Genomic DNA, 12,942 nt, shown 5'->3' on the forward strand with positions numbered 1-12,942 from the left:
TCAAGGTCCATTTCTAGGCTTCGCCCGTAATTAACATCCAACTTTTCACTGCAGCCAGAAAGAACATACAATGCAAAAGGTAGCCAGTGTAAAAGCGCCGAGAAAAACAGAAAGGAAAGGGCCAACAAACGAAATTGAGAACGGTTAATGCCAAAAAAAAAAAAAAAGTCCAAATTTTGGCTTATGCACATGCCCTAATCCTCGAAAAATCTCTCCTTTTAGTAAAAAAAGAGCTTTTTTAGCAAAACTTAGGCTTATTTAGCGTCGTGGCAGCTGAAAAACCTGACTAAACGGTTAAAAACGGTATATATGTATACAGCACTGCACTGATGAGGCCCAGAAGGCCGAAACAGTACTGTCTGCAGTTAGTTGTGTATATATATATATACACACAACTAACTGCAGACAGTACTGTTTCGGCCTTATATATATATGTATATATAAGCAGTGTCATCTTAAAGGACATTTCTGCGGCAGCCTTGTCTAAGACCAAAGTTCTTCAGAGAGAACTACATTTCCAGCGCGAGCACCTCTTTCGTGACAATGAGGAAGCTGCTGCTGAAACCATTTGGAGACAGATTAAAGAACGGATGGTGGCACTGGAAATTGCTTTGAAAAAGAAAGCGCGCCATAAGTTCTCGCTGGCCACGCCTCTTCACCCATTGCAATTGGATCAAACCATACAACCTAGCAACACGAGAAGGAGAACGCGGCGTTTTGAAAGAATTGCCCAAAGGAATGTAAGAGCTCCAACCAGAAACGATAGTAGCGGTGTAACAACTGAGGCCAACTTGCCGTACTTGAATCCTATTAATCTAACCTCTTCTGAACTCACAGATGCGGAGCGTTCTCTTCTGAAGAAAGGACCAGCATTTTGTCCTGTGCCTAAGGACGTCAACTGGCAAAAGGTCACTGATGACATGGATAAATTTGAAAGGAGAATCCGTCTTGCCATTTTCTTCCACGGAAGAAATGCTGAAGACAACCCCCGTATAGTGGATGATCGATTTCCAGCCATTCCATCAGCTTACCAATGGTTGCCTCCAAAATCCATTTTTCCGGAGGTAGAAGTGTTCCTCAACAATGTGAAGATTGACATCCTCAAGCTTGCTAATTTAAGAACTTCCAAGGACAATCTTACGAGAGAAGAAAGGTTAGCTTTAAGGTCTCTTAAATCTCGTGAAAATATCATTAGAATTCAAGATAAAGGTTCTAGGTTCGTTGTCCTCAGTCAACAAGAGGACCAAAACAAGATAGTAGAGCAGCTTAATAATGATTTGCATTATGACAGCTTAGACTCCGACCCCACACTTGACCATTTTGAAGTGGTTATGGAATGGAGTCGTAAGTGGTTTTCTGAGGGGCAGATTAGCCAGGAGATTGCCACGTGGGTTGTAAATCTTGAACCAAAACCGGGAGTGGCATTTGGGAATGTCAAAACACACAAACGTGACAACCCACTTTGACATATTACATCCTGTTGCGGTACGGCAATCGAACGGCTCTCTGCTTTTACAGAATTCTACCTCAAACCTCTTTCACAGAGTCTTCCATCTTTTGTTAAGGATTCTACGGATTTTATTAACAAATTAGAAGATTTAATGCAAAAGGCCCATTCCCTGAGGGGTCCCTACTTGTGTCTTGGGATGTAGTCTCAATGTTTCCGAACATTGACAACAATCTAGGTATTTCAGCAGTTAGAAGGGCATTTAATTCAAGATCTGTTAACATTCTTTCCACTGACTGCTTAGTTGAAGCCGTTGAAATTTGTCTCAGGGTAAATAATTGCCAGTTTTCTGGTCAGAGTTTTGTTCAAAAACACGGCACGGCCATGGGACCGAAAAACGCCTGCAGTTATGCAGATTTAGCGATGGGTATCATCGATGAGAAAGCCAAATTTGGAGGTAGCTTGAAACCTATGCTTTGGTGGAGATACAAGGATGATATATTTGACATTTGGACCCAGGGTTTACCTAAATTACTGGAATTCACTGATAATATTAATGGTTTGTATCCTACTATCAAATTCGAATTGGTTTACTCCTTGATCTCTAGTTGCATTTTCGTGACGGGTTTATCAGCACTGATGTTTATGCTAAACCCACCGATAGCCATCTCTATCTACCTTTTTCGAGTTCACACCCCTCACACTGCAAAAGAGCAGTTCCCTTTGGGGTAGCTTTAAGAATCAAACGCAACTGTTCTACTGACGATTTTCTACAAAATAGATGTAAGGAATACAAAGGGTATTTGAAATCGCAAAATTATCCAGCGGAGCTTGTTGATGAACAGTTCGACAAAGCTCTTAGTATACCAAGAGCCGAACTTTCGTTTGAGGAAAAAGGTTAAGCCAGCAAAGAAAGTTTTTCCATTGGTGCTCGACTACAATCCAATTTTGCCAGATATCCAAAAAGTTATCAAAAAGCACTTTAATCTATTACAATCCTCCCCAGAAGTCAAAGAAATTTTTCCATCCAAGTCGATATTTCCCGCTTATCGTAGAACCAAAAATCTTAAGGAGATGTTGGCGCCATCAAAATTTCGGGTAGCCTCCAGTAGGAATCAAAGAGAAGAAAACGGAGGTTGTTCAAAATGCAACAAGTAGTGCGATCTGTGTAAAAATTATTTCATTCAAGCTTCGAAATTTCAAAGTTCGGCAACTGGTCGTCAATATCCCATTCAACAAAAGCTGTCTTGTTCGTCACAAAATGTTATTTATTTAGCCACTTGTGCCAAATGCAACCTGCAATATGTAGGCTCCACCTCGACTGAATTTAAAGCAAGATTTCGTAACCACAAGTCGAACATGCTGAAGAACAAAAGAACTTGCGAATTGGCCATCCACTTTAATAACTCTGAAAATGAAATTTCTCAAATCAATTTCATCATCATTGAACAAATTAGGTCTTTCGAAAATTCCTTACATCTTGAACAATTATTACTCACTAGGGAAGCTTATTGGACCGCGCAATTATTTACCCTTAATCCTCATGGTCTTAACAAACGGCGGGAATTTAGATCAAAACACCGCATTAATTGTTACAATTGAGTAGTTGTGATTTGCCACTTTTCCAATATGACGCATTTTAATTTTATTCTGTTATCATTTTTGTTATTTGTTTATTTCTAAGTTCAAGAGCTCTTTTCAAGGATTCTGTTATGTTTGTTGTCGGCTTTTCATTCAGGGGCTTTGGAAGGGAAATTATTACTGTAGTTTAATGGCCCTTTCCTGGGATCCTGTTATGATTTTTACCTAATTACATTCATTCAGAGGCCTTCAATGGGGAGCTTGTTACTTCAGAGTAAACACTATTAATTAAGTTAGATTTTTTCTCTCTAGTTTTTGTCACTCATTTGTATTCACCTTATTTGAATTCACATGTCATCCATAGTTCTGTATTTGTCTTTGATTGTCTAATCCTTTTCACCTTGTAATTTAGACCTTTGTTGTATTACGTAACCTCAATCTTAATATTTCTGCTCTGTATATAGGTCGGTGTTTCTGTACATCGCAACCATTGTAAATAGTTTTTTAGTGTTTAACTTTTAACCTGAAGAAGGCCGAACGGCCGAAACGTTGTACATTAAACTCGTCCAGAACAGTCAAGAGTTGGTCTCTTCGCCACATCGTACACTAAACTATATATCTAGATAGATGTGTAAACGATGTTGGTTTGCCAACGATGATGCCTTGGAGAAAAGGATCCAGTGGACACAGAACGCTTCTTCTTTAAATAATCATAGGTTGAATAAACAGAAGAAGATGCGAAGTTTTCTCGTAGGAGGTCTTTAATTCAAGTGGACGTTTCGCCCATTCGGGCTTCTTCAACACTAAGAATATCTATGCTCTAGATTCCGAGGATCGATATTCTTAGTGTTGAAGAAGCCCGAATGGGCGAAACGTCCACTTGAATTAAAGACCTCCTACGAGAAAAGTTGGCATCTTCTTCTGTTTATTCAACCTATATATATGTATGTATGCATGCATGCATGCATGTATGTATGTGTGTGTGTGTGTGTGTGTGTGTGTGTGTGTATGTATGTATGTATGTATATATAGGTAATCTTTCCGCGAAAGTCGTCTCGGTTGATTGCATACACGTTATAGGGCTGTCAATCACGAGGGAACGTTTACTTCCGGCCATAACGTAAAACCTCCATTTCTCCGCCAATATTTAGATTTTTTTTTTTAGAAATTAGAGCTTACCCTTCGACCATAACTTTGACCCAAAAACCCAAATTTGAAGAAAATTGTCGATCTTAAGGTATACGGTAACCTTAATGGCAATGGTCAAGGAAAGAGAGACAAATAAACAAGTCTAAGACAAAGCAACATTCACAGAGTTCAGTCACAGCTTGAGACCTACATATTGCGTGACGGCCGTATCTCTGTACAGTGTGTTCGCTCGCATATTGATTTTATTGCATTTCAAGGGTTATCGATAGACACCAAGCGCATGTTCATACAAGGAACTTTGGCGCATGAATCCGGTTTTGTATGTCGTTATAATTGCGGACTCGGATCAGACAGTCCGTTATGAATTGCGACTATTTTCAGAGACGTATCGTTTTTATATAAAGCTAAAGAACGCTTTAATTAATTTATTGAGACAAGCTTCGAAGGAAGACAAATGGGTTTTGAGCAGAATTATGGATGATTTCACTTGCCCCAGTTTTACGCTTTCAGTGTTTTGGGTATCCCCAGTGGGATACTCAAAACACGGGGATACCCCACTGTGACACCGGTATAATGTGGACGGGGCCTGGACCGTCGTATATTAACACTAGCAGTTGGCAGTGTGATGGCCGCAGATTTAAACTACGTTCTCCTGGCAAAATAAATGATCAGTGTTTTCACAGAGGTAAGCGGCAGAGCTTTAATACAAGTATTCTCTGTTTATTTAGTGTAAATTAATCTGCCGGTCTAACAAAGCAAACACACTTCTTGACGGAAAGGGCGTATTGAGACTATTGAGGGTCTATTGACTTGATCGTAAACAAAATTCATGAAAATTAAAGCACATATTCCGTTCGGATATGTAAGGCAATATACAACCAGTGAGAAGATTGAAACAGTCCAGTTTCGTCTTAAAATTTCTTAATCCTCAAAGCACCACAAATGGAAAAATCTAAAAACAGCAAAACAAATAACGGAGTCCCGCTGTTCTTTCTATCTTTTTTTTCTCAGAAGAAAGAGATAGATAGCAGTGTTTTGCTATCAGTTTATTGGCCTTCACAGGGCAACTGGGGCCATGGGGTGCCTGCTGCTACTGCTGCTGTGTTTCTTTGATCTGAAGCAAGCTATCTGGGTTTCTTATGAGCCGTCAATTAACATTTCCAAACGCTACTCTTAGAGAGTGTATCCTATTTATGTATGTTATAATGGTAAATTAGGCTTTTATCATCGCTTTTCACTGAAACATTACAAAATTAAAAACAGATAATCAGGAAATACCATCACTTGCCTAACGTGCATTACTCATCGTGAGCGAAAAACAAAACCTTGTTATTTTATTGGCTAACGCCAGCGATCTGTGGCGAACTTTTCAACTGTGTAAAGTGGATGACAACTCATTAGCCTCGCGTTCATCGTGACTCAACAACGGAAGTCTGCTAAAATATCTGCATCCAAATAAGCGCCTGTAGGAACTTGAAATGGCCTGCATAGTTCGTGAAGAAACTGGGAAAAGCCTTGCTAAGGGGGTTAAATCAGTTCGGGCTAAAATGGACGCGATTGCCGAGAGCACAAGAGCAGAAGCCTTGAGAGAAAAGCGAGCGAAAGAGGCCATAGCTGAAGTAAATTTGAGAGAGGAGAGATCACTGAATGAGAAGAGGAAAATACTGGACCAGATAAAACAGGTTGAGAAGAAAATAGAGAAGGCAGAGACGAAGGAGTCTTATTGCAAGGAACGAATTTACTTTGCCGAGCAGAGATTTGATGAGAACTCAAAAATGAAAAGCTTTCTTGAGAAGAACAAAGTGGACGTCGGTTCGATGGAACAAACCGTGGAACAATATAGAGAGAAAGCTAGAACCATTGTGGACAGCATTGCTAAAATGCAGAAGGCCATTTTAGCCAAAGAGAAACAAATTCATGCTGGGGAAAAGCGTGAGATTGTAGCTCGAGATAACATAGCCAGGTGTCAGGAAAAGCTGAGGGCCATGGAGCGAGTCGGAACCAGCATAACAATGAACTACTCTCCGATGAGTGAGAAACAGTATTTAGAAAAAGCGGTGTTACTCCGAGAAAAGATCGCCCAGGCTACAGTCAAGAGAAGGAAGACTGAAAAGAAAGCAGACGCGTTAGAGAAAGACATAGCTGAGTTAGAAAGGAAAGTCGCCATGACTAAAAAGCGAAACGTCGAACTGAAACAAACAACAAATGAACTGAAAGGTTCCCGAGTGTGACACGCAACGACAAAGAAACAAGAACCTCAGTACCTCACAATAGCTAAAGAACATGCAATCATACTCGAGACTCGCCATATTTATGACCTTTCGTGATAAATTTAGTTATATTCGTGATAGCTAATATTTATTGTGATAGTTGTCACGTTCATTGCCAAGTCAAATAGGACAAATTTTTGAACGCCGATCAATGTCAATAGAACGTGTAATCTTGCGTTATCCGTCTGCGGAAAAAGCAATTTCTTCCTTTGTATTTGAAACAAAATGGTTTCTGAATGGTTTCTCTTGAAATATTAATAGTAGACCCAAAATATTTTCTTCTTTTTACAAAAAGGTCAGTTAAGTTGAATAACACTGCATTAAATAATACACTGAAATGACAAGTCACGCAAGCGATTTTGCAAGGTTATAAATGCTTCTTTGTTCGTTGAATATTACGTGATGTTATAACTGTAGGATACAGCCATAGTACGTAAGCTAATTCTGAGGACGTTTCAGGCAACTGTACGACTGTTCAACTTATTAGTCTCCATCAACTGTGCAATTTACTCAAGACGCTCAGTTATAACACCCTACCCTACCTAAAGAAATAAAACCTTTATCAGTCGGTCAATTTATAAAATTTAGAAAGCTACGCACGATGATATCATATATAAAAGCCCTGGGACAAGCGCAATCACGAGTTCAAAGGAGCCCGCCATAAGTTTATCTTGCTCATAAGCGGTGGCAAGTCAATCGCCACGCAGTTTCCCCGCATAAGCAAGTCTTGGAACACTGAACAAACAACGGCGGCGATACCTTCCCCATCACTGATCAACTGAAACGTCTCCCAAGCGAAAGCCACGCCAGCCTCGTTCCCAGGGTCTCTCATCTTACCGCCCCCTGGAGCGAGCTCACTCCAGAGGGCGGTAAGATGAGAGACCCTGGGAACGAGGTTGAAGCCACGCACGCCATAGCCTTCGACATCAGCAGGTTAGACCACAGGCTTCCCAAGCTCAAAATTCGACTCTGCATGGGTGGTGTATTACCCTGGGTGCCAGAGGGGTCACTGTAGAGTGTGGACCGGATGGCGGCGGATGGCGGATGATAAAATGAGGATGACAAAATGCGGATAATAAAACGCGGATGACAAAATGCGGATGGAAAAATGTGGACGACAAAATGCGAGAATGACAAAATGCGGTGACCATATTACGGATGATAAAATTCGGACAAGGAAAAATACCTTACGATATTTTAGGTAGGGAGAAATAGAATATCCGTGAACAGAATTCGATCATCATAAACCATTTTTCCTGTAATGGCTGGTGTAGGAATATCCATAGGTGCAGTTTGGAATATTGATGTGTACTTTCGGGACAGATTTCTAAAATTAGTCTTAGGTCTTTGTAGATTACCACGCCGTGCCGGATACGCTTCAGTAAACTAACATTTCATCTGTTACTGATGGACTATTCTGGTTAGTTTGTATGAAAAAAACAAGATGCGAACTTATTTCCCTGTAATGTCAATAGTAACTGACCTTTGTTAAGTTGAAACACCAAACAAAATATATTTCTGATATATTCAATTGTGTCTGTGAAAAATCCGACGAACTTTGACGGGTTTCGCTGGAAAGGGCGTGCAAAGCTATTTTCAGCACTTCTTCATCTGGTGTTTCTTTGTGGCTTTAATGCGGACTGTTAATTTGAAAAGAGTTGTTCGGTTTCTTTTTAACATTTTCTTTACTTTTGCCAATTCGTCCTTTTTTCCGGTAAGGTAAAGTCTGCATGCGAGCCAAGTGGCCCATCAGGCTGGAGCTTATCCCGGTTTCTGTAGCATGAAGCGACTAGGAGTATTTCTACTTCCCCCTGGATGGGATGCTAGTCCATCGCAGGGTTACCCCCAGCATTAAGTTCGCCGGTACCCATTTATACACCTGGGTGGAGAGAGGCACTGTGAGAGTAAAGTGTCTTGCCCAAGAACACAACACAATGTCCCCGCCCACGGCTCGAACCCGGACCGCTCGATCCGGAGACGAGCGCACTAACCATGACGCCACCGCGCCTCCCACCCTTTTTTCCGGCCTTAAGAGTGCCTGCCTGTAAAAATCAGACAAATTCTTAATTTCGTGGCAAGGGTCGAAAATTCGATTTCGCTCATATTCTTATGGTAGATAGGCTAGGGCATGACAAAAACTACTGGATAGTTTTTTTGGCAAAATATCCTTTATTTCAAAGAAATATGCAAATTACCAAATTCCGTTAAAATCGTCATTTGACGCACCATTTTATTAAACAAGTTTGAGAGCCTCGCATGCAAAACCATATCATTCTTCCGTCTTTAAAACACTCAAATATTTTTGTGCAATGCTTAAATATGTACTGGGTTGATTTTAGGGAATGTTGCGTTGTCTTTTTGGGTGCAAAATAATTAAATTTCGAAGACATGTATTTCATTCACTTAAAAGTACTTGGTGAATATAATTAATTTTCACCATGTGCGAAACCTTCAAATGGATTGAGCTTCTGGTGGTTGAATCGCAGAAGGATGGTCTACAGATTCCTGTAAAAATTTCTTTGGGTAAATGAGTGTGAGCGACGCCAGAGCTTTTCAAAGTACGTTAAAAATGCAAATATTTGACCATCAGTCGTCAAATTTCAAGTTACGGGTTAGGCGTATATTTTAGCATGCGCCCCATGACTTGACCTATAATAAGTTGAAATAGACACAGAGCTGATAATTTCGAAATTTTCTACCCTCGTTTGCTGTAAAAGGCAGGTCCATAGACGATTTGACGTGTTTCTCTCACCATTCGTTGCACATAAAGCAGAAGTTTGCTTTTGTTTACATAACGTCCGATGTATATCGCCAACTGTCAACTTACTTAATGGTCGAATACCATGAATCTGTGACCCCCTTTCGACACATATGGTCACCACCGCATCTAAGTCAAAACCGGCTGAGTCATTTGTGGATAGTTGCTTATTTTGCACTACACCAAAATATTACGTTTGATTTATTACTGCTTGAATCCTTGCTTGCAGCGGTTCCTTGCTTGTTCGTCACGCAATGCTGTCATCTCATTTTAGGGGGTAGGGGTAGGACAATTTCTATCCTAATAGGTAAGGCTCAGTAAGGCTTGGAACCACTGGGAGCACACAATCGTGTTGAGTAGGAAGAGACTAAATTAATAAATGAAAAGAATGAATAGTTTACCACTGCCCCTGTTGTTATCTTTTACTCGACCACCGCTACCTACATGCCCGGCGTAATACTGTAACGCTAAACTCATACCTAGGTCTTTTCGCGCTGTGCAATTATTTTTGGTTTACATGTAATACAGTGGGCTACCCTCGGGGAAATGGGTGGTGACCGCTTAATGGGGCTAGCCGCTTAAATAGAGGTTGGTGTACCTTGAATATTTAATTTTTCACTATCGGGTTATAAATTTCTTGGTGAACATGGAGTCAATTCAAGGCAATCATGATAGACGTGTGTTTGAATTATCACTCGTCATGCACCTTCAATTTCAGACTCTTATCTGCCATCGCCCTTTCCAAAACAAAGTTTTTAACTTTCGGGTGGCCGCTTAATAGGGGTAAAGACAATAATGAAACCCTTATCGGAACGACCAAATGGTGGCCGCGGAGGTAGCCGGTCAATAGGTGTTTTATTTACAATATTTTACTGACAATAATTTTGGACTGTATTGACAACAGTCCTCTATTTTCTGTTACAAACATACCAATGCCTCACCACTAAGCAAACAAAATACGCCAAATAAAATGGCATGGCCAGGGCTATTTACTCACGTAATTACTAATTAAATTTAGTCTGTTTTTCTCACGAATTAGACACGTTGTGATTTCCTATTTTTATTTCAGCTCGTTCTTGCTTCATTCATCTACAATTTGTTTGTGGCGATTTTTTTAAAAATTCTAGTGAGTACAGGCACTAGCTTCAGCAGCTGTTGTCTGAAACATCAGACCGTACAACAAACGTGATTTGGACCGAGGCCACGTACACTATAGAATCAGTGACGATTATATAAATATACACCTATTATTATATATATGAACAAACAGATGAACAAAGATTAAATTGTTTCACTAATCCTGAGAGTGCTCTATACAAAATAGATCAAAATGTGCAGCATATGCCATGACAGCATTGTGTGACGAACAAATAACGGCTGTAAGATTGTGCTGCGCCGACACGCTTTTCAGCAATGGTCAGCAATCGATCAAACGTAATATTTTGGCGCAGTGCAAAACAAGCAACTATCTACAAATGACTCACCTGTTTTTGACTTAGATGCAGTGATGTTCATATGCGCAGAAAGAGGGTCACAGATTCATGGTATTCGACCAATAATAGGTTGACAGCTGTGCTTATAAACTGCAGTACATCCAAAAAGAACTCTTTACAAAAGTTTAAGAACGTTTCCTCCTTGTGCTCAAGTTTTGTTTCCGCTATTTTAAAGGCATGAAATCTGTTCCAGATCAAAAGCTGTAAAACGCTCTTCCCTTCCACTTCCAAAGGTCTTATTATCCTGCCATCGGAAGATGAAACGGCTCTTTCGCTAGAAGATACTAGACAAGCACACTAGGAAGGGCTAGGAAATGGTTAGCAAAGATTTCAAGAAATAAAGATAAGGTCGAAGTGCAATCGACTAAATTAACTCCATCAACTCACGTTTTCGAAACAAAGATAGATTCAGTCAGAGAATCGTCGCTGACGGACGACTCCGTGACCTTTGTGCAGTCCACTTGCGACCGGCAGGTATATTTTGCAGGGTGCAGGGTGCAGGTTGCAATTTAATTATAACTGGAAAACCGCTGGCACTTAGAAGAAACGTACAGGTGGTAGACTTACCGTGACTGTTACATGACGCCGTTTACAATTGCTCAGAAAGGTGGCTTCCACTTAAGTGCCAAACCGGCCGAAGCGATGGGAGGAGAGTATATTCCTATGATTTTAAGCCTGCAATGAATTATTGGTTTTGAAGAAACATCTGAAATATCATCTGAAATATCTGCTGAATTTGGTTTCTTCCCTGTGAGTACCAAAATGAAAGCACACTGAGCTTGTGCTAGTATATTCCGTCGGTTAAAATCTTGTTATTTCATTTCTTTATTTATTTGCTTCATTTGTGATGGCAATCTTCTGTTGTTGAGGGAAGACCCGAGCCAAATCTGGAATCGATGAAAACATCTGTGGAGCGGCCATCCTGATGGCTTTCAAGAGATTTCACTGGTCTCAGCGTGTCGATCGATAAGTACTTATCGCGACACTTATCGTGGATGGATGGTGTTTTCACTACGTGAAAGATGCGATTTACGTTATGTAAGAACCCCTGACGAGTATGTAGGTTATTAATTATTTTTAGTGCCAGCGGTTTTCCAGTTATAATTAAATTTCAACCTGCAACCTGCACCCTGCACCCTGCAAAATATACCTGCCGACTTGCGACAGACACCTTTGCGCACGTGTTGTGCACGGGTGTCTCTAAAACGAAGACCTCTGAAACGAAGACCTTAAGACCCCAAGACACTAAGACCCCAAAAACTCTAAAACGAAGACCCCCTAATTTTCTAAACATTTTTTACCTTTAGTGAAGTTTCGCTCCTTCTTTATCCGGCCAATTTTGCTCATATTGGTGTCGATGTTTTATCCGCCATCTTGAGCTGAGTAACCAGGCTCTCACACTTGTTGGAAGTTAGGCTACGTACCGATTTGCTTCCTTCTGTCAATTATGTGGAGGAAGAGAGAGCGCGCCCGCGCTTTGCCGTGTTTTCCCGGCACAGTTTGGCAAGTGAATTGTTCGTCGATTTTTCATATTGGTCTTCATGCTTCTCTCACGGCTGATAGGTTATGATAACATTTTACAATACAAAGACTCTTACGTTGTTCTTTTCATATATTATTTCAATATCATTTCAAACGTTGGATTTCAAAAAATTGTGTTAGAGGCATGTTCCAGGAAATTGTCGATAAAATATGACGTAATCACAGAAAAGACAAAAAAGTGGTCGCATCATGTGAAATAAAGAATGTTACCTTGTATTGTACTATGTTTTAGGTATAAGTTCATAGAAGATCAGAAAGTGCGTATACTTGGGAAATTGCCGGAAAGAGATAACGAACCTCTGTCAGTTCCGACTGGTTTAATGACGTTTCGGCCTTTCGCTTTCTTCAGATAAAAAGCTATGAACAAGATAGAAAGATTTGCGAATTCGGACTGGTTCAAACACATTTATTTGCTACTCCGACTTTCATGTTTCTCGCGAAGAATCATCATATATATGGTCAGTGTAAAAGTAGTTTACCAATGGACGCCGAAGCCTCCTAAGTATGCAATGTTTCCACGTAAATCTGTAGATAGGCGTAAATGACGGGACTCTTGACTGTTTCCTCGATTTAATACTGAATAATACTTTAAAATGAATAGAACTAAACATTTTTTGCAGACTATTTTGAACGCTGACCGAATTACTTTACCGTTTAAGAGTTTTTAGAAAGGTTCTTCCAAAATAAGCCGGCTTTGAGTAT

General features: G+C 40.3%; 1 protein-coding gene and 1 long non-coding RNA gene across 2 annotated transcripts in view; one reads left to right on the forward strand and one right to left on the reverse strand.

Annotated features, from left to right (window-relative positions):
* Positions 1 to 12,942, reverse strand: part of LOC149105299 (uncharacterized) — a 341,662-nt gene that overhangs the window by 188,953 nt on the left and 139,767 nt on the right. The gene's annotated exons all lie outside the window — the stretch shown is intronic.
* Positions 5,540 to 7,021, forward strand: LOC110057114 (uncharacterized). Its single transcript, XM_020763680.2, has one exon. It carries the CDS (start codon positions 5,656 to 5,658, stop codon positions 6,406 to 6,408), a length of 753 nt encoding a protein of 250 aa, XP_020619339.2. The 5' UTR covers positions 5,540 to 5,655; the 3' UTR covers positions 6,409 to 7,021.

Source organism: Orbicella faveolata, unplaced genomic scaffold, assembly GCF_042242905.1.
Source record: "Orbicella faveolata isolate gen_17 unplaced genomic scaffold, um_ofav_v1 contig_34, whole genome shotgun sequence".
NCBI lineage: Eukaryota > Metazoa > Cnidaria > Anthozoa > Scleractinia > Merulinidae > Orbicella > Orbicella faveolata.

What these genes read in the sequence shown, in the direction of transcription:
- LOC110057114 (XM_020763680.2), top strand. Translation starts at nt 5,656, where the DNA reads ATGGCCTGCATAGTTCGTGAAGAAACTGGGAAAAGCCTTGCTAAGGGG.